We start from the raw sequence: 22,602 nt of genomic DNA, 5'->3' as shown, positions 1-22,602 counted from the left end.
ATCCCTACCGTGAAGCATGGTGGTAGCAGCGTCATTTAATAGGGATGATTTTCAGCGGCAGGGACTGGGAGACTTTTAAGGATGGAGGGAACAATGAATGGAGCAAAATACATGCAAATCCTTGAGGAGAACCTGCTTCAGAGTGCAAAAGACCTCAAACTGTGGTGAAGATTTATGTTCCAACAGAACAATGACCACAAGCATAGAGCCAAAGTAGCACTGGAATGGCTTCAGAACAAGAATGTGAAAGTCCTTGAGTGGCCCAGATGTGAATCCCATTGAGAATCTGTGGAAAGTCATGAAGATTGCTGTTCACTGACACTCCCCATCCAACTTGACAGAGCTTGAGAAAATATGCGAGGAAGAATGAGACAAAACCCCCAAATGCAGATGTGCAAATCTGATACCGACATACCCAAGAACATTCAAAGATGGAATCACTGCCAAAGAAGCAACTATAAAGTCGAGACTCAGGGGGCTGAATACTTTTTATGCAAGATATTTCAACTTTTCATGAGGTCACCTGGAACGTAGTTCCGAGGAGCTTACATGATGACGCGTAGTCAGTCCATCCATCCACAAACACTTGCAACTTCTTCTGTGAAATTACACACACAATTCCGATGAAACTTAACCACAACCTTCATCACCAGTGATGTACCAAAGTTTGTTCACGCTATTGGAAAAAAAATATAAAAAATAAAAGTTGGGGGTCTGAGAGGTTTATGGGGGAGGGGAGGGGGAGTTACCCCCCCCTCCAAAAATAAGTATTTGCGATAATATTGGTGAATTGGTACATTTTGCTGATTCTGTCCCACGTTGACCTCCTCCTCAGTATCATTCTACCAGGAGAGCACCCAGGGGTATTGCCCCTATGTTTTTTTTTTTTATTAATTTGTAAAAATTTCTAAAAACATGTTATCACTTTGTCATTGTGGAGTATTTTGTGGAGATCAGTGACAAAAATGTTTTTCTTAATTTGGTGAAAGAGGTTAAAAAAAAAATATATTGTTGCGGATCCGGGGTGGCGGGATTCTCACCCGGTCCTAGGCGCCACCCTCACTACCACCGTCTCAGGGGTTTATAATGCCGGCCGGCTCAGCACAGGCCTTGGGTCACGCGCCTTCAATCGTGATACCAACGTAATCCTTGTACCTTGCCAGTTGGGGAAATAGAACCCCTGGTTACAGACTGGTTTTGTCAGATGCCGAGCGTTTTCTGCCAGTCTGTAACCATTTTTGGTGTTATATGCCAATCGAACGGATCGTTCCTCGACGTGACACGAATTAATCCATAGTGGCAACTTCATACGAATTAACCAGATTTATTGGGCGACATCGGGGATCACAACACAAGCAAAATTCACGACGATGGTTTTATTAACAATCCTCAACCCGTTCTTAACTAGGGAACAACGGATTACAGATTTCGAGGGGGTCGCTACTGAAATATGCCTTATACAACACGTGCAGATAAAGACAAACAGCATGCATGCAAGACAAAACAGAGTACTTGGTGATGTCTCATGGACGAGAGGAAAGTGTCAAAAAGCACGAATTTCGCTCGTAACAAGCGGATGTCCACGGATTCGAACTCCCAGCTCGAACCACGCCGCGTGGCAAAATGGCGCTTGTCCTTTTGTCGCGGACCTCACGCACGCGATCTCCGCGCGCTCTGGCCCCGCGCAATGTCGACGGCACAAGTCCGTCAGATCAACGATGGGCCTCAGCCGATCTCTCTCACGGTCCAGCATACAAATCCAGGCCTGGCCCGTTCAGTAGACAAGTCCAAATCGAGGTGCCAAGCTCCGCAGGCGGATCGTGAGGCGAGTAAGGACTGTCACAGTCTCGGGCGTCTCCTCTCCTGCCTTCCCGCCTCGAAGCCCGACTTCCGCTTCGTCCTCTCAGTTCCTCTCTCTGTCGAATCACCTTCTTTCTCGGCCGATGGCAGACTCGACCCTCAGGTTCAGCGTTCTCTCCCGGCCGATTCACCACTGCCTTTCCTTTTCTTTTCCACGCTCGCCTCTCAAAGCCGGTTGCCGTTTCTCAAAAGTGAGAACTCCTTCGTTCGCTCGTTTTGAATCACGAGCACGCTTCGAGAGCGACTATTTCCACACACTGGACCCTTTTTACGAAGCCTTAGTTTCTTCTCTCGTTTGCTCGCTTTGACCACGAGCCCGCCTCTCTCCCGACGAAGCCGACAAAACTCCTCCCCTTCGCGTCACTTCCTCCCTCGAGCCACACCCTCTCAGCCGACTGGGAGGGGTCTATCCCAGGATGGGGTAGGAATAAGCGGGATCTCTCGGTCCTCCACCACCGCATAAACAATAAAACAGCCTTTTACAGCTCCTGACACACGTATAACGTCCTTTTTACCAAACAACCTATCTATACATGCATTTAATGGGGGATCTGAACTAATCCTATATTTAGTAGTCCAATAAGGGCCATTTCTGTAACACTTCTTCTTCTTCTTCTTCTTCTTCTTTCGGCTGCTCCCGTTAGGGGTCGCCACAGCGGATCATCCGGTATGATCCGCATAGTGATTTGGCACATGTTTTATGCCGGATGCCCTTCCTGACGCAACCCTGGTCGCCTCTTACGACACAGGGATATGGTACACCTATTTTAACCGGGGTATATACCGGCCCAGTATACTGGTACTCATTTCGCCGACCTAGGAAGGATGACAGGCTGAGTCAACCCCCTGGTGTATTAATTCAGTGGCCCAACGGGGCTTGAACTCAGGACCTTTTGGATCCCAAGCCGCTGCCCTAACCACTGCGCCAACACCAGGCTCGGCCATTTCTGTAACACGATATAATAATAATAAATAAATAAAGAGTCTGTTGACAAAGCACATTTAAAATTCAGGCTGTAACAACAAAATGTTACAAAAGTCGAGGGTACGAATACTTTCTGAAGGCACTGCAGGTGGAACTGAATTCTAACCTCATTTAGATCACGAATGCCATCACAGTTGTGATATCACTGCCATTTTTGAAATAACTGCACAAGTTGAAGAAAATTATATGAAAGAAATGCATAACTAAATTCTGTCGACAGTCTCCTGTGAATTTCAACTGGCTTCATGGTTTTTCTTCACACGGATGACTCAATGACAAAACCGTTTCACAGCACAAATAAAAATACCTTTAAAGAAGTGTGTACAAAGTACTTCACCTGGAAAATACTAAAATAAGGCATTCATCCAGGCCCACGAACATACCTGCTTCCTGCAGCAGCTTGAATACACAACTGGTAGTCTTTGTAGACAAGGATGCTTTGCCTTCCAGTTGGTCACAGCGCACCATATTGAATGCAGTGATCTGGTCCTTCGAACGGATCAACACCCGTGTTGGATCGTCAGCGATCTCCATCACTACCTTTGTCTTCCCTTCTGCAAGCTTGACCCCCAGCTTCGGTTCTGGGATGTGTGAAGAGAAATAAATTTTAATGATCAACAGAATCATAATGGCTCATTGAACCATGATCACATTTTCATGGCATAACAATGATAGTAAGGGACAGAGCTTGTTTGACTGCTGATTCTGTCCCACGTTTAATTCCTCCTTAGTATCATTCTATCTGTCGAGATAAAATGCAGCACATAGAATTGACGCTCAGAGTCAAGAAGACGACTCGCAATAGCATGCCACTGCTCTCGAAGGGGGAGCTCAACAGAAGTTTTGATTTGATTTGATTTTTTTTTTTATCAGATGTCGGGAGATGCAATATGACGATATGGTGGTGTAGTGGTACTGTCACTTTGAAGACTTGAAGAGAAGAGTGGGATTGCACTGATTCGGGAGAAGTTGCAAATGCTGTATAAGAGAGGGGCAGAAGGGTGGAGGTGAAAAACAAGTCTGGTTTGTGAAGGTTAAGAATCTTACATTGCTATCGTATCCTCACAATGGTAAAATTAGGCTTTTACTTGTGATACATCTCTATACATTAAAGTATCTGGATTTCTCTGTCCGTCCATCCATCCCTCTGTCTGTCACGCTCTTTTCGATGGGACGTCATTACGGCGTTACACCGAGCGCTTGGCTAAGCCTCTACGGAAGTGGATGTCATCCCGGCGTGCAGCCCACAACCCGTCGAGTCGTTTCGCCAACACCTGTGGAATTCCATAACCCACATAACTGACTATCTGACGTCCATAAGCAACAGGCTGAATGGTGCTGCAGTATGGGCGGCTACAGAAGACACCGACGCAAACCTGAATTTTGCCAAAGGGCATCATGTACCACCGAGTTCCTTGGGATGGCAGGAAGCCGGACATCCATGACGACAAGCTGAAAATGAATTACAATTGGAGCTGTGGGCATTAGAATGGAGGTGGCATATATGCAAATTTCCATTCAATGAATCCGCATTCCACACGATCCTTCACCAGACAATTTGGTGAAGCAAATTTATTTCAATTTTCAGACATGATGGTCCCGACAGGGTTCTCCAAAGTAAGTTAGCTTAATTTCTAGCATGAATGGTCAGTCATTCCAGGTCAGTTTGGAGTGACAACATGACAGTTACATTGTGCGACTTCTCAGATTTGACACATTAGCGATGTCGGTATCGCTGTCACTGACATGCATGGTGAGAGGATTATTGGCACACCACACTGGAACTGTTGAACTGTCATCTTCTTCATCTGCTGGTGCATGGCTGGCCATGTTTTGCACATGTACAGCCATATCCCTAGACATATCGCGTGCTTTTGACACGGTCTGGCACCCTGCCCTGCTCACCAAACTCTCTTCCTATGGTGTCCAAGGACATCTCCACTCATGGGTCGCAGTCTTCCTCTCCTGTCACAGTCACCGTGTGGCCCTAAATGGAGTTCTTTCATCCCCTCTTCCTGTCCAGGCTGGAGTTCCTCAAGGCAGTGTTATGGGCCCTGTTGTTCTGGTTTTCATCAAGGATCTCTCCGACTCTCTGGAAAATCCTCTATTTCTCTTTGCCGATGACTCCACCCTCTGCCGTACCATCTGTCATCCCTCAGACTGGCAAGCAGCAGCTTCTTCGCTCACTACAGATCTGGATAAAATCACAAACTGGTCCAACACGTGGAACATGTTTTTCAATCCAGACAAATCTCACACTCTCACTATGTCTCTCCGAAAGAACCGTTTAGAACCCCCCCCCCCCCAATCCACTTTCTCAACAATCCTCTGGAAGAAGTCCTTTCTTTCAAGTTTCTGGATCTCACTATCTGCCATGCTCTTTCCTGGGAAAGTCACATTTCCAACCTGGCCTCTAAATCCAGTCGCCGAGTGGGAATGCAAAGTCCCACATGCAAAGTCCTTCCTCGGCCCACCTGAGCTCCTGACCACACACAAAGCTTTCGTCCGCAGCCTGATGGAGAACCGCTCTCCCCTCTGGGCTGGTGCTCCTGCCTCTCACCTTTCTCGGCTTCACACTGTGGAAACAAAGGCATTTCGATTCATCGGCATCTCCCGTGATAAGGCTGCGTCTTTGGGCCTCTCACTGCAGACAAGTCGGTGGTCTTTCTGAATTCTACCATCTCCTCTCCGGTCTCGTCCCCCCTGCTCTGTCTGTGATTTGTCCCCACCATATTTCTGCAGGGCGCTCAACATCCGCCAACAACCCCCTTCTGGTAAAACTACCAAAATCATGAATCACTGCTCACCTTCACTCTTCCATTCCTCTTTTTTTTCTCCGCCTTTGGAATAAACTCCCTCACTCTGTTCAATCCCATTCTTCCCTCCAGGCCTTCAAAACAGCTGTTCACCACCACCTCTTATCGTCCCGCATTCAAATCCTCGACCTTTTCTTTCCCCGTTAATCGACCCCACACCCACCTCCTTCAAATTCCCTGCTTTCCTTTCTGAAAGTCCCTGTATGTCCATCTTGAATACCCCATGTTCCCCGCCCCATCCTTCTCCCTTCCATAAATCTAATGTCGTTGTTCCCCACTATTTTGTCCTTCCCACTCCCACCCCTCTTGTCTCATTCCCCCTTGATATGCGTTGTGTGCAAGCTCTCATTCGAACCTCGACAAGGTATATAAAAAAATAAAAATAAAAACATTTAAAAAAACTCTGGTACTGAGACAGTCTGACTCATGAGTTTTGGATGCAGCATGTTGACACGCCAGTGTTCGTGGCTTTATTTCATTTCCACCCATGCCATAACCTCAAGAATCTCTTAAGTTAAACTGAATTACAAAATTTAAGCTCCAGAATCAAACTCAGCAGCAGTTCCGACTCCAAAAAAAAAGTTTTTGTTTGTCTAATTCGGGCATTGCTTCGGCGTTTCCGGGTGCATGGGTTCAACAACGGCAATTGGTAATCGCTTGCCAAGCCAAGCATTCCGTTTAAGTGCTTTCTTGAGTGCTTAAGCCACTTGCTGAGCACCCTTCGGGCGATTGCGGCACAGTTTGTGTCCCGATCCAAATGTACAGTCAGCAGGCATGTATGGGTACATTTGGATCTGTAGGGACTCTCCGCATGTATGTGGGCATGCCATGCCTGTTACAGGCACCATGGTGGTAAAGTTCCATTCCTTATCTTATGGAGGTTGTATCGGGTTTTCCTTTTTCCTCGTGACTTTCTAAAGCAATTGGTTATCGGGTGTGCTTTACAAAGGTGCTGTTTCTCTTTGTGAGGTTCAAAGCAAAATATATTTGTTAACACCCAATTTCTGAGCCATTTACCATGTTGTTATGGTTCGAGGAACCGTATGCATAACGTACAGGTGCCCCGAAGTTAGTTATGCCGTTAAGTATATGTATAGACAGAACACCTCCTCGTGTTTAGTGGGGAATCGAAGGGGTGCGTTGCGATGTTTTTTTAGTTAGGTTAATAAATCATTTTATTTCCCCTCTTAAGGAACCACGGTACCGTCCTAGCACTTGCAGCCTCGGTTCACTGGCCACAGTGTACCACTGTCCACCTGCTGTCGACAGAGACTCGTTTTTCCCGAGGCAAAAACTCCACGTTCGCCGTTCCAGTTCCTTGTCGGCTTCCCCAAACATATGCAGTGTGGCTGCAACGTCATTTACCTTTCCCAAACACGCGTGGAGTAAGCGGGTCTCGCCGGTGCCTGGCCGAGGCCCCGCCCAGAAAGGGCGGACCCATGGGAGCCCCGTCCAATCAGGGCGGACAGTGACATCAGTTTTGACCAAGGCCCCGCCCCGCTGAGGGAGGTCGATGGACTACGAAGGGACCCTCAGAGACACACGTTCGTTGGAGTTCAGTCAAAAGGCTCAGTTCAGTTCTGCATTCGCTGGAGTTTTGCGGGAGTCTTGAGTTCGGTGTATGAGGAAGATTGACAGACTGAGAGCTTTTTCACGAGTCTGTGGGTTAGGTGGTGGTGTATGGCCGTTCTTCGTTGGTGGAGCAATCCGTCTGGTCGATTCTGATAACGACCGAGGGCACCCGACCTCGACTGGGTCTCTCGCTGGGTCCTGTCCGTGACCCTGACCCCCGCCTTCGGACTCCGCTCGGGTTCCTCCATGGACACGAGCCCCACGCGTGTGACTATGGGCCGAGCTGCACGACCATTGGCAGGTGCCACACCACTGAGCACCCACTCCCTCCAACATGCAGGTACCCAGCCGAGCCGCGACCCCAGCTCTTTCTCTCTCCCTGGCTGCGAGGTTCCTTGGAATTCACCTGTGTTTTATTTTCATCTGTGTGTGGCGCCGTCTGCCAAGTACAACTGCATAAGTGTTTTTGACCATTGTAAATCTCCTGTATATCTGTGATAAGCTTGCTCTGTGTCCTTCTTGCTGTAAATAAAACAATTGTAGAAATGTTCCCAGTTTGTTTTCGTCTTTTCCTTCATTGGTCCAGCATGGTTCGGATCTGAGTTTTAGTCGGGTCTTTGTTCCTGTTAATCTGCTTATCCCAGCCGGCACGGCTTTGGCAGTTCCGCTCGACTGCACCCGAACCGGAGTTGGTAGTCGGAACTGTACCGCAGTCGGTAGAGTGACCTGGTTCGAGCAAGACGTGCCGAGGGCGTGGTTCCCGGTAGACGACACTGCGTGGTTAATTAGTTCTATACAAAAAGACCCTACGCTACGTGGTGGAGGTATTGCCTCCATGGTCGGTTAAGCGACCTGCCGCCTCACGGAGGGAGTTATCCGTGAGCGACGGCCTACAATTCCAGGAGTCTGGTGGGAGATGACGTAACTCCCCCCACCTAGCGGTCGTTCTCGCCACAATATTAACGCTTTTTCTTCATTACCAAGCCAATTTTTTTTTACCTATCACACGCACCTATTTATAAAGACCAATGTTTGTGCACATCTCCCTGAAACGTCGATACAAGTGCAACCTTGTTTTTCGGTGAAAGCTACTCAAGGTTTTTGGGTTGTGTATAGTATGTACTGTAGTCGGTAATCCCATCGACTTCAACCTGCGGCTTCCCGAAAAATTGCCGATGTCGGCACACAAGATGCCGACCAAATGTTGTTCTCAAGCATCAGATCAGAACTGTTCCTTTCTCCATGCGTAGTTACTACGATTGAGCTTACAGATACACAGATTCAGAATATGCAATCACGAGGTGTTGGTGGAGTAACAAGAAGCAGATCGACACAAGTTGGAGAGAGAATTCAAAGACAGTCTCATCATATTTGTAGATAAAAATGGAAAACTACTAGTCGTTCCACACAGCTCATCAATAAAACAATTGGCTATGGAGAATCTCATGATGAAGCAAAAGATGAAGCGCGACAATGAAAATGTATATGATCCTCACAATCATGTCAAGTCGACTGCTCTTCTCATACCTGAGGATATCAAAGGTTCTCGATTATGTAATAAGTAAGACTGGTCACCACAACCCGAGAATCTGGAAAGCAACTACCTTCAGAAACCTGATACACTGAACATCTTGTTGCAACTTCTCCTTTCTGGAAGTAAGGAAGCCTCGACATCGGAAAGAATAAATACCGTATTTTCCCCGTGTATAAACCGCACTTCTTTAATCGGCAAATAAGGTCAAAGTTGGGGATGCGGTTAATACGTGGGTATATTTAAAAAAAAAAAAATCTGTCTTAAGAAAACGATCAATGCTGAACTTCAATGATATTCCAAATGAACACTTGTTTAGCAGTCAGCACTGCTGTTAAGCTCAAGTTTGCCATTTAAATTTTGAAAATCAGTTCAGCTTAAGAGTTAGTACAGCGTTTTATTAACCGTGTGGAAATAAAATAAAGCCACGCTCGGAAACATCCGGAGACGCCCGGAGTTTGGGGTGCGTGGCGTATATCGAGCCTCACCGCTCTGAAAACACCATCAAACACAATCGAAGAAGAACACCACCTGGTCTTATCAAGATAATAATTATTCACAAGAGCTCGAGTCAAATGACAGAGCAAGCACCACAAATAAGCTTGCGTGTAAACTTATGTGCATCCGACATCAGGCTGGGGGCGATCACGTAACCTCAAGAAGGGCGGCTTTCAGCTTTGCGAGTGCCTCGGCTTACGTCACCAGATTACATAATGTATCATCAATTCTATCTGTCAAGATGTCAAGGCACCTATTCACCACGGCGTTCAATTTCTCTGCAGAAGAGTTTGGGAACCAGGAAGCTGGAAGGCGATTTGGCATGGACGAGTCCGTCATCCGGCGCTGGAGAACAAGCAAGGCAATGATAGAGAAGATGCTAAGGAATAAGGTGCTGAGGGGAAAGTCAGCGAAGTGGCCACAGCTCAGGGAGCGTCTTGTCGCTTGGGTGCGGGAGAAGAGAGCAGAGGGTTACGCCATCTCAACACTTGCTCTCAGGCCGAAGGCGAGGAGCTCAGCGAAGGAGGATGACATTTGGGATTTCACAGCCAACCCGTCGTGGGCCTGCAGGTTTACGGCACGTCATCAATTGTCGTTTTGACACCGCATACACATCTCCCAACATCTACCCGATGAAATGGCTGATAAGACAATGCGCTTCCAGTCCTACATCATCAAGCTTTGCTGAGAGCATGAATATGTCCTCAGCAGGATCGGGAATGCCAACCAGACCCTCCCATACCTTTGACATACCGAGAGGGACCACCATCACAGTGAAAAGGGAGTGCAATGTGACGATCAACACTACTGGTCACGAGAGAGACTGATTCACCACCATGCTCACTTGCTCCGCAGACGGTGGCAAGCTTCCCCCATATGTAGTGTTCAAGAGGAAGACACTGCCCAAAGAAAAGTTTCCAGCCAGCATCATTGTTCATGCACAGCAGAATGGGTGCATAGATGAGAGACTGGTCCGCACATGTGTGCACGGTCTGATGTAGAAGGCCAGATGGTGGTCTCTCCCGACGACGGAGCATGTTAGTCCTGGGTGCGTTCAGTTGTCACAAGACTGATGACACGAAAGCGCTGCTCCAACAGGACCAACACCGATCTCGCCATCATCCGAGGCGGGATGATAATGCTCCTGCAGCACCTCAATGTGTCCATCAACAAGCCGTTCAAGGACAGTCTATGTCGCTACTGGTCCGACTGGATAATGAGTGGGGAGAAGACCTACACCAAGAGCACCAAGAGGATGATGCTAATTACCCTTTTCAAAGGAGAGGTATTGCATTTTGGTCTGTCTGTCTGTCTGTCTGTCACTTGGCAAAAAACCCCCAAAAATTGGACGTGTGTGTGTGTGGTGTGGTGTGGTGTGGTGTGGTGTGTGTGTGTGTGTGTGTGTGTGTGTGTGTGTGTGTCCGCTCACCTCCAACCCAAACCACTCAACCGATCTTTCTGAAATTTTCGGAGTTTATGGTCACCCTGCGACGGTCCCGCATTGAAGTTTTGTAAAATTCGGTCGATCAAAAAGGTCAAAATAGGCCAAAAAAAAATTGGCCGGAATTTTCTAAAATCCTCAAATTTCATTGACTTGAAATTTGAAAAGGACTTGCATATCAGGTCACTGAATTCAACCACCTATTATTTGAGGCCAACATAAGTCAAAAGGTCAACCCAAAATCGGCCAAATTTTTTAATTGTTTCTAAAGTTGTCAATTTTCATTTGATTAACTTGAAATTTGAATACCATTTGCATATTCGCTTAGAGAATCCAATCACCAATTATTTTTAAGATAAACATTGGCCAAAAGACCAATTTGGGCTAAATTGTGACAAATTTTCTAAAACCCTAAATTTTCATCCAATTAACTTGAAATTTAAAGAGCATTTACATATCAGGTCACTTAATTAAACCACCTATTAATTTTGAGGTAAATATAGGCCAAGAGGCGAATTTGGGCCAAATTTTCATCCGATTGACTTGAAATTTGAAAAGCACTTGCATATCAGGTCGCTGAATTCAACCATCTATTAATTTTGAGGTAAATATAGGCCAAAAGGTCAAAACAAGCAAAAAGGCCAATTTGGGCAAAATTTCCTAAAATCCTCAGTTTTCATCCAATTGACTTGAAATTTGAAAAGCACTTGTATATCAGGTCGCAGCATTCAACCACCTATTAATTTTGAGGTAAATATTGGCCAAAAGGTCAAAATAAGGCAAAGGGTCAATTTGGGTGACATTTTCTAAAATCCTAAATTTCCATCACATTGATGAGAAACTTGAAAAGGATTTACATATCAGGTCACTGAATTAAACCACCTATTATTTTTGAGGCCAACATAAGTCAAAAGGTCAACCCAAAATCGGCCAAATTTTTTAATTGTTTCCAAAGTTGTCAATTTTCATTTGATCAACTTGAAATTTGAATACCATTTGCATATTCGCTTAGAGAATCCAATCACCAATTATTTTTAAGATAAACATTGGCCAAAAGACCAATTTGGGCTAAATTGTGACAAATTTTCTAAAACCCTAAATTTTCATCCAATTAACTTGAAATTTAAAGAGCATTTGCATATCAGATCACTTAATTAAACCACCTATTAATTTTGAGGTAAATATAGGCCAAGAGGCGAATTTGGGCCAAATTTTCATCCGATTGACTTGAAATTTGAAAAGCACTTGCATATCAGGTCGCTGAATTCAACCATCTATTAATTTTGAGGTAAATATAGGCCAAAAGGTCAAAACAAGCAAAAAGGCCAATTTGGGCAAAATTTCCTAAAATCCTCAGTTTTCATCCAATTGACTTGAAATTTGAAAAGCACTTGTATATCAGGTCGCAGCATTCAATCACCTATTAATTTTGAGGTAAATATTGGCCAAAAGGTCAAAATAAGCCAAAGGGTCAATTTGGGTGACATTTTCTAAAATCCTAAATTTCCATCACATTGATTAGAAACTTGAAAAGGATTTACATATCAGGTCACTGAATTAAACCACCTATTATTTTTGAGGTCACCATAGGCCAAAAGGTCATAGGGTCAACATCGTCCATATTTCTAAAATACTCAATTTTCATCCGATTGACAAAATTTGAACAGGATTTTCATATCAGCTCACTGAATACAACCACCAATTAATTTTAAGGTCAAAAGGACAGCACAGGCCAGATTTCTAAAATTGATAGGGCCAAAAACTATATATATATATATATATATATATATATATATATATATATATATATATATATATATATATATATATATATATATATATATATATATATATATATATATATATATACATACATACATACATAATCATTATATCTCAAAAAGTTGTGGACGAGTTTTGACAAAACTAGGTGGATGACTTGGTTTGGTGACAAGAACAATCGGATTAGATTTTGGTTCAGATCCAGCCCATCAATGGGATACAAAACGTGAACTTTTCAACCTGCCAGAGGTATGTGCTCTGCTGAATGCCATTTTACGTTGTTGTGTTTTGCCTCGCTCTGCAAATGATTTTCCATTTGTTTGTTTGTCCACAAAAGACCTTTCGTGTTTTTCTTCGCAACCATTTGTCGGATGAAGCCAAAATTTTCACCATTGGTGCAACTACTCATGTAGAATGTTTTACTGATAATTATGATGTCATGTCATTTTGGAAAAATGGAAAAAAAAAACTTTGGACCTCAATATCTCTGAAACCGCTTAAAGGAAAACATTGAAATTTCCCACATGGTAAGTACTCATGGGGAATGAGTGTGGGTTTTTTATGACCTCATAGGAGCCCTCATTATGATGTCATCATTACATATGGAGAACGCTACATCTGATCAGTATGAAAATTTTTGAGGGCCATCTATGGATAAAATGGTCCACAAAATGTTTTTGATGACGTCATTGGTCACGTGATTCGGCAGTCATGTTGTTTTTTAACCTTCAAAAATCTCCGAAATGGCTAAACAGATCGAGGCAAATTTTTACACATATGACCGCCTATCCATGAGGAAGAAAAGGTTCACACACATGACATCATAGATCACATGGTTTGGCAGCCATATTGGATTTACCCAAAAACATTAAAATCTTCTTCTGCAGAATGGCTGGACAGACCGAGGGGAAACTTCACACAAATGTTCCCTAAGGTTGTTTTGTGTGTGCAAGGTTGTTAAGGAATAATTGAGGTCACATGGTTTGGCAGCCATGTTGGATTTAAGAAACCTATTAAATAAAGTTTTCTCTGGAACCTCTTAATCAATTGACATGAAACTTCACCGGTTGTGATCTAGTAGTGATGGGGGAATACATGTTTTAAATTTCAAATTGATCGGACACATGGTCTGGCATCCAGAATTTTATATATTTTTTGATATGGGTATTTTTTTTTTCTTGAATAAGGCTCACTTGGCTGTGCCTGGATGGCTTTGAGGGTAGAGGAGTTGCAGCTGAAATGTGAATCCTATCCAGGTTCTTCCTGATGACCTCATCTTTGCTTTTTGCTTGTTCGGGTTCCTTCTGATTACTGTAATGCAGGACTGTTCCTATCTCGTCTTCCATATGATTTGAATTCAATAATAATAAAAAAAAACCTCATGGGTCAGGGTCAGGTGTCCAATCAAAGCGGACGTCTTGGTTTCCGGTCATCACTGCCAGCAGTTATAAAGTGACAGTTATAATTATGTCTTTTATAAATTACGTAACACACCAGAACACAAACGCCACACAAGATGAGTCCTGCCCAGGGTCTGCAATCTCTGATTGCTCTTTTTGTTGTTCTCTTTGTGAATGTGTATCATGTAGCACCGTCTCCATAGTGTAGTAGACAGTAGAAAAATCGTGCAAATTATGATACAAGCATCAAATTTGGCATTTCTGTTCTGCAGGGCTTTCTGATCAAATCTGCCCGATTGACCATTTGAAAATCCAAATTTTGAAAAATTTGAAAAAAGAAAACCAAAAAATTTTTGAAGTCACAGCTGGCTGAAATTCTTGAAGTGCAAGTGACCATCCCAGACAGAGAACCAAGGGGAGATGCAGTCATCATTGATGGCTCAGCACTTATCAATGCCCTACCTCCATGCACTTCAAAAGATATTTGATGACTATGCTAAAGAAGACATCATCCCAAAGGTGGAATCCTATGGTGCCAGGTACGAGAGGGTGGACGTAGTGTTTGATGTGTACAAGAAGTCAAGTCCGGAAAGGGGGCAAGGAATCAGAAGAGGAGTGACAGGAACCAGTAAGACCCCAAGTAACTGGAGAAGCTTTCTTCGAGATGACAGCAACAAGACTGAGCTGTTTCACTTCCTTGCGGAAAAGATGTGTGAAGCACAGACGACAAGCACAGTCATTGTCACAAAAGGAGAAGATGCCATTAGCAACACAATGAAGTCACTGGATGCTGTGTCTCCATGTTGTCATGAAGAAGCTGACACTCGAATATTTGTACACGCCAGGGATGCAACGACGGATGGTAGCAAGTCCATTATCATTAAGGCTAATGACACGGATGTACTAGTCATAGCAATATCTGTACTGCCATCCTTACAGGAACTAGGTCTTGAGAACATGTGGATTGCCTTTGGCCAAGGAGCGATGGATTCCAGTCCATGAGGTAGTTTCTGCAATAGGGCCTGAGAAAGCTCGAGGGATCCGATACTTCCATGTGTTCACTGGATGTGACGTCGTGTCTGCCTTCCACGGTAAAGGGAAGAAAACTGCATGGCAGACTTGGAACGTCTTTGATGATGTTTCTGAAACATTCACCAATCTCAGCCAGCATCCAACATTGATTCATGATCTTGACTTTTTTGAAGTTTTTTTTTTTTTTCAAATTCTTCAAAATTTGGATTTTCAAATGGCCAATCAGGCAGATTTGATTAGAATCCCCTGGATAACAAATGTGCCAAATTTGATGCTTGTATCATCATTTGCACGATTCCTCTCAAAAATTGCTGTTATCTGCCCCACTTCCAGATAGGAGAGGTGATTGAAAGTCTTCACCATTTACAGTACAATATTCCTGTCTCCACGTTTTCCAGTGCTGCGAGTTTTGTTTTTTTTTTATTATAAGCAGTCGGTACTTTTTTTGCTTCATCCATGTAAACCCAGGTTATTTATTTTTGCCTGCACAGAGCTGTCAGTTGCTTACACACCGCCCAAATAAAAGTTATGCGTCAGAAGAACGTGTTGAATTGCACGGAACAAGATCGCTCGTTGGGCGGGTACCTCGTAAATTAGAAAGCACAACCTGAATTTGAGACATAACCGGGCATAGTGGCATGCGCCTGTAATCCGGCTACTCGGAGGCTTGGGTCGGAGGATCGCTTGAGGACGGAAGCTCTGCGCTGGGCCGCGCTATGAGAGGGTGTAGGGCAGTCCGGAATCATGGCGAAACCCAATCCTTATCCGTGTCGTAAGAGGCGACCAGTGTTGCGTCAGGAAGGGCATCCAGTGTAAAACCTGTGCCAAATCAGTATGCGGATCATAACGGATGATCCGCTGTGGCGACTCCTAACAGGAGCAGCCGAAAGAAGAAGAACAACAACAACCTGAATTTGAGACATAACATGACATATGTATTTGCATAAATTGAATTTGCTTCAGAAAGACACTTTTAAAAAGGTCCTACATTTGAGAACAGTTCTCCACAAGCATTTCGCTCCAATGCATTTGAGGACAGAATACACTGGATCAAAGACGGCATTGTTCCAGCTCAATGGGATTTTGATTGGTTCGCGGGCGCCAGCAGTGACCACTATTTTTGTTGTGTCTGTCTCTGACTCTCGCCAGAGCATAGCTCCGTGACGTTTGATGCGATCTTGATGAAACTTGGACACAAGCTAGATATCATGGTCTAGTTGTGTCTTTTTGTATGAGGGCCGTCCCACGCACCTTGTGAGGTGCCACGCCCACTTGAACTTTTTTTTTAGGTTTGCAGGCGCCAGCAGTGACCACTATTTTCGTTGTGTCTGTCTGTCTGTCTGTGACTCTCTCCAGAGCATAGCTCCGTGACGTTTGATGCGATCTTGATGAAACTTGGACACAAGCTAGATATGGTCTAGCTGTGTCTTTTTGTATGAGGGGCGTCCCACGCACCTTGAGGTGCCACGCCCACTTGAACTTTTTTGGGGGGGTTTGCAGGCACCAGCAGTGACCACTATTTTTGTTGTGTCTGTCTGTCTGTCTGTGACTCTCTCCAGAGCATAGCTCAGTGACGTTTGATGCGATCTTGATATCATGGTCTCGTTTTAGCAGCATCTCACGTAGCGAACGCTGCTCATAGAGAGCTCGTCGTTGTTGTTCTTCTTCTTCTTCTTCTTCTTCTTCTTCTTCTTCTTCTTCTTCTTCTTCTTCTTCTTCAGACAAAACCTTAACCTCGAGGACTCGGCTCTTGCATATACAAGATCCGGATCTCCTTAAATACTAAGCACATATACACATCCTCACATAGACAGTGCCTTTTGAGAGCATCCATCATGAACTTTTAAATATATTCAGACATTTGAATATCCTCTTGGGGGCCCTCGAGGTGCTGAATGAGGAGTCGGAGCCGTTGGGATTACGGGTTTCTTGGGTCAAAACTAAGATCCAGGCTTTCGGTGACATCTTGGATGCTGCTGTCCTGTCTGTGTCTGTTTGTGGTGAGGATGTTGAGGTCGTGGAGAGATTCACTTACCTTGGCAGTGATATTCATGTCTCTGCTGGCTGCGAGTCAGAGGTCAATAGACGTCTGGGTCGGGCCTGGGGAGTCATGGATTCACTGGATCATGGGGTGTGGCGCTGCCGGTACCTGTGCGGGAGGACGAAAGTCCGAGTCTTCAGGTCCTTGGTACTTCCAGTCTTGCTCTATGGGTGCGAGACTTGGACTCTGACCAAGGATCTGAGACGGAGACTTAATTCCTTTGGTACCAGGTCTCTTCGGAGAATCCTTGGCTATCGCTGGTCGGATTTTGTGTCCAACGAGCGGTTGCTGAGAGAGACTCGGATGAGATTTGTTACCTGCATAGTCCGTGAGCATCAGTTGCGGCTGTATGGACATGTGGCTCGTTTTCCTGACTCTGATCCTGCTCACCAGATTCTCTCAGCGAGGGAGTCTCATGAGTGGAGGAGGCCAGTGGGTCGACCACGTGCCTCATGGTTGCAACAGGTTGACCATCATCTCAAGGAGATGGGGATGGGCCTGGCATCTGCCTGGGGGATGGCCAGACGGAGGCCCCTGGAGTACCGGCGGAAAGTGGACGCAGCGACGCGCTGTTTTGGCACATGCTCCCATACCTGACCTGACCTGAGACATTTGCATTAAAGTTTCGAAAAGTTCACGTTACTATTTAAAGATTATTCCATTTATCGTATTGTAATTTCGTAAATACATTATATATTTCGTAAATACACGATATATCGTAAATACATTATGACAGGTTTCGCAATTGGCTTAATTAAGGCACGTGACAAAATATCGGAAGTTGTCGTCGTTGTTTTTTTTTTTTTTAGCCGACAAAACCTTTAGGACGCTGCTCTTGGACACATTTGGCCTTGTTGTATAAGGGGCGTCCACGCCCCTTGTGGGCGCAGCCACGCCCACTTGAACTTCCCCCCCCCCTCAATTTTTTTTCTCGCAATTTCATTTCCTAGAAGCTGTGCATAATGTCCATTAGGCCGAGGTCACATTTGTCACGGCGGCCGTGGGGTCTCCAAAATCTGCAAGCACTCGCAATTATACGGCAGCCACAGTATTTCCACGGTCACACAATGTAGCAGTCACATATGTTTTTATTTTTCGGGTAGCCGCACGGCGTATTTATAAATTGTGGAGACCGAAAACGTGGGGGTGCCGTACGGTCTTTGATTTGATGTCACACGGTGACCTTAGGGCGTTCCTGCGGCAGCCATAGAATTTTGAAGGCAGACGGAAGGCGACCACAGGGGGGGGGGCCCTAAGGCGAACGTGCGGCCAGACGGACGGTAACGAGTGGGTATATATACACAAGTTCTTTTTTTTTACTGAAATAAAAATATACCAGTATATATAACTGAATATACTATAACTATAATATACCGTGGTGCTCCCAGAATCCGAACGCCCCATTGAACAAATTGGAATCCGAACAATTTTTTCGAGAAAATTTTGCCCTAAAACCTAAAGCATTTAAAAAAAAACCCGAACACAACGTAGCGTTCATGTTTGTTCACGTGTCTCCCCACGTGTTCGAGCCGCATCTTCGCGCTTTGTTCATTCAGTTCGTCGGTGGAAGTCCTCGTGAAAGCATCTCTCGTGTGTCGATCGATACTTTAGGCCTCAGTCACATTTGCTCTACGGCGAGGATATGGCGGCCGTACGCCCTCTGAATTGACAGAAATGTGCGGCGGCCGCAGAGAAACTGAGGTGGCCTCAGGGTGGCCCTACGCCGTATGGCTATATTTTACAGGTCGTAAGGTCGCCATGGAATTATAACGCGGAGTTATAACTTTTTTCATTTCTACGTTCGCCGTAGAAATCCGACAAGCCGAAACAAAAGAACTGGTAAAAAAAAAAATTAAAACTAGAACGGGCACTCGTAGAGCGCATACCTTCACCGCAGCCACTAGTTTTAACATGGCATGAGAGTGAAATGAGGAACTAAAATTCCACTAAATCTGCTCGGGAATTTCGCAAATTTAAAGTCCTTGATCCAGATTTTGTGAAAGGATTTTGTTATTAGAACTATTACGATTATGACAGTTTTAGGTGATTCGTTGTCCCGAGTGCCGAACTCTGTAGCATGTATGGTCGGATTCGGTCGAATGTCACTGACCACGCAGACACGACCTGGATCAAGTAGATCATGTTTTCAAATCCGAGCGAGGACAAAAACGTCATTTTAATTGGCGTCTAATTAAACAAGAAAGTAAAACTCCTTTTACTAAACCATGAGCGAAGCTATGTGCATATCAAACTATACCAAGTCTCCTTAATGAAAATTTGTTGTATTTTACTTAGTAACTAAGTTTGGTAGGGCCCTTATGGCCCTTGTTGCATCAACAGACACACAGTTTAGAGACAGAGATATATTCTAGTTATTACCTTTGTATTAAGTTGTCCACAACGCATCTCAATACAAATATGCATTTTGTGACCCCCATGACCTTTGACCCACAACCGCTACCTAGGGTGACAATAGTACTATAACTTGTGTCATTTCAGAAGATGGGGAATTGAACACTGAACAATTTGGAGTTAATTTGATGTAAATCGGAAACATATTAACCGTTTTGATCATGAAAAAAACGATGTTGACCTTTTTGTGACCTTGACCTTTGATCCGATCGCTCCCAAAATCTAATGGATTTGTCCTTTCATGATGCCAAACAAATCCAAAACAATTAAAGCCTCTCTGCGTTTTGTTTTTTTTGCGTTAAGTTGTCCACAACGCTTTCCGATATAAATGTGAATTTGTGTGACCCCCTTGACCTTTGACCCCCAACCGCTGCCTTGGGTGACAAAAGTGCTATACCATGTGTCATATTAGAGGATGGGGAATTTAATTTTGAACATTTAGGAGTTAATTTGCTGTAAATCAAAACAAAATTGACAATTTAATCGCGAAAAAACGATTTTGACCTTTTTGTGACCTTGACCTTAACCTTTGATCCGATCGCTCCCAAAATCTAATCGATTTGTCCTCTCGTGATGCCAAACACATCCACAAAATTTCATAATCTGCGAAGTGGTTTTTGTGTAATGTTGTCCACAACGCTTCCCAATCAAAAACTCCATTTTGGTGACCCCCTTGACCTCTGACTTCCACAGACTAACTAGGGTTGCAAACACTATACCATACGCTATATCAGTGGATCGGGATTTGAATACTGAACATTTTGGACTTAATTTGATGTAAATCGGAACAAAATTGACACTTTAATCGCAAAACCGATTTTGACCTTTTTGTGACCTTGACCTTTGATCCGATCGTTCCCAAAATCTAATCGATTTGTCCTCTCATGATGTCAAACAAGTCCACAAAATTTCATGACATCTGCAAAATGGTTTTTGCGTAATGTTGTCCACGACGCTGCCCAATGAAAAATGCTTTGTGGTGACCCCCTTGACCTTTGACCCCCAACCGCTACCTATAGTAATTACGCCACACTTTCATGTGGCATAGCCTAGAATGTTGAATTGAGTAATGAACATTTTGGTGTTGGTTTTATCTCGTTCGGATAAAAATTGACCGCGTTATGACGAAAAAACGATTCTGACCTTTTTGTGACCGTGACCTTGACCTTTAATCCGATTGCTCCCAAAATATTCGCCTGGCGTCCTTGAGTAACTGCACATCATCTCTGAAAATTTCATGCAAATCGGTCCAGCAGTTTTTGCGCAATGTTGTCCGCACACATATTTACCAATAAATAAATACACAGGGGTCAATACAATACCTTCGTCAAACGAAGTTTGCGAAGGTAAAAATTAACCCATTCGTTACCGTCCGTCTGGCTGCACGTTCGGCTTAGGGTCCCCCTGCGGTCGCCTTGCGGGCACCTTGCGTCTGCCTTCAAAATTCTATGGCCGCCGCAGGAACGCCCTAAGGTCACCGTGCGACATCAAATCAAAGACTGTACGACACACCCATATTTTCGGTCTCCACAATTTATAAATACGCCATGCGGCTACCCGAAAAATAACAAGGACAAATGTGTCCAAGAGCAGCGTCCAAAACCTAAAGGTTTTGTCGGCTAGAAAAAAAAAACAACAACAACAACTTCCGATATTTCGTCACGTGTCTTCATTAAGCCAATAGCGAAACCCGTCATAATGTATTTACGATATATCGTGTATTTACGAAATTACAATATGATAAATGGAATAATCTTTAAATAGCAACGTCAACTTTTAGAAACTTTAAAGCAAATGTCCGAATATATTTAAAAGTTCATGATAGACGCTCTCAAAAGGCACCGTCTATGTGAGGATGTGTACATGTGCTGAGTATTTAAGGCGATCCGGATCTTGTATATACAAGAGCCGAGTCCGAGAGATTATGGTTTTGTCTTCACAAGAAGAAGAAGAAGAACAACGCCGAGCTCTCTATGAGCAGCGTTCGCAACGCGAGACGCTGCTAAAAACATATGTGACTGATACATTGTGTGACCGTGGAAATACTGCGGCCGCTTTATAATTGCTCGTGCCCGTACATTTTGTAGACCCTCCGGCCGCCGAGCCAAATGTGACTTAGGCCTTACCTCGTGTTTTCACCTTCATTTGTGATGTTTGTTTTTTTTTACTCATCTTGTGTTTTAATTAACAACAAAAAAGCAATCCGATCACGTGGTGTGACGGACTGTTGGGCAAGAATTGAATGTCACAGCAAAACCAGTTGTAATTTGGAATATCCACGATTACGTCAGCCCGATGCGATTGATGAAAGCGATTGTGGTTCTGCGGGCATCATGTTTGATGAGCTGCCCTGGGGGCAGCGCTCTCGCAGAGTGCGTGAGCGATCGGAACCCAGGCCGGAGCACGAGCCTGTGTGGACCTTTGGATGTGGTGATTGTACCAGTTTACATACAATACACCGCCACCGAAGGTCATTTACTCATCTTATTTTACCTTAAACATGGGGAATTTCAGTTTAAAGTGTCTTGAAAGTGGGTTTTCTTTGGGTCCACGAATGGATTAATTCACTCCATTATTTCTTATTGGGAAAATATTTTTGGAATCCGAACTTTTTGCAATCCGAACAGCCTCCTGGAACGAATTAAATTGGGATTCTGGGGGCACCACAGTATAAGCAAACACCTATACTCAGATCTCTAGCGGTAGTGCACGGTGGACGCACGGTCGATGCAGACTGCCACGGAGGCCGTACGTAGGTGCATGGCGGGCGTAGGGGAACCGTGCGTCGACCCTGCGTTGCCCGCAGTTAGTCACACAGACCGCAAGGCCACCGTACGTTGAACACAGGGACGCCTTAGGACTACCCTACGACGACCGTGAAAATTGTGCGGCCGCCGTAATTTTTTTGGGGGTTGGCAAAATTCATTTTTCATTGAGAAGAGCTTACGGCAGCCGCACGGATAACGCAAGCCCACCGTATGCCCTACGTACGGTCGATGTGGAACACATCTACGTCATAGCTTGGCTTGTCGAATTGCTACGCGAACGTAGAAATGAAAAAAAAAGTTATAACTCCGCGTTATAATTCCACGGCGACCCTACGGCCTGTAAAATATAGCCATGCGGCGTAGGGCCTCCCTGATGCCACCTCAGTTTCTCTGCGGCCGCCGCACGTTTCTGTCAATTCAGAGGTCGTACGGCCGCCGTATAGCAAATGTGACCTAGGCCTTAG

The 22,602-nt window shown here is 44.6% G+C and overlaps 1 protein-coding gene across 2 annotated transcripts in view; it reads right to left on the bottom strand.

Annotated features, from left to right (window-relative positions):
* PAICS (phosphoribosylaminoimidazole carboxylase and phosphoribosylaminoimidazolesuccinocarboxamide synthase) overlaps positions 1-22,602 on the bottom strand; it is an 81,117-nt gene that overhangs the window by 52,627 nt on the left and 5,888 nt on the right. For both annotated transcript variants that reach the window (XM_085897003.1, XM_085897004.1), the window contains exon 2: positions 3,229-3,426. In XM_085897003.1, the coding sequence (XP_085753129.1) occupies positions 3,229-3,426 (198 nt within the window). The remainder of the gene's footprint in view (positions 1-3,228; positions 3,427-22,602) is intronic.

Source organism: Eptatretus burgeri, chromosome 10 (genome assembly GCF_056783735.1).
Source record: "Eptatretus burgeri isolate ZD-2024b chromosome 10, Ebu_testis_v1, whole genome shotgun sequence".
NCBI lineage: Eukaryota > Metazoa > Chordata > Myxini > Myxiniformes > Myxinidae > Eptatretus > Eptatretus burgeri.
Note: the sequence above shows the minus strand (reverse complement) of the source record. Positions and strands in the feature narration are given on the sequence as shown.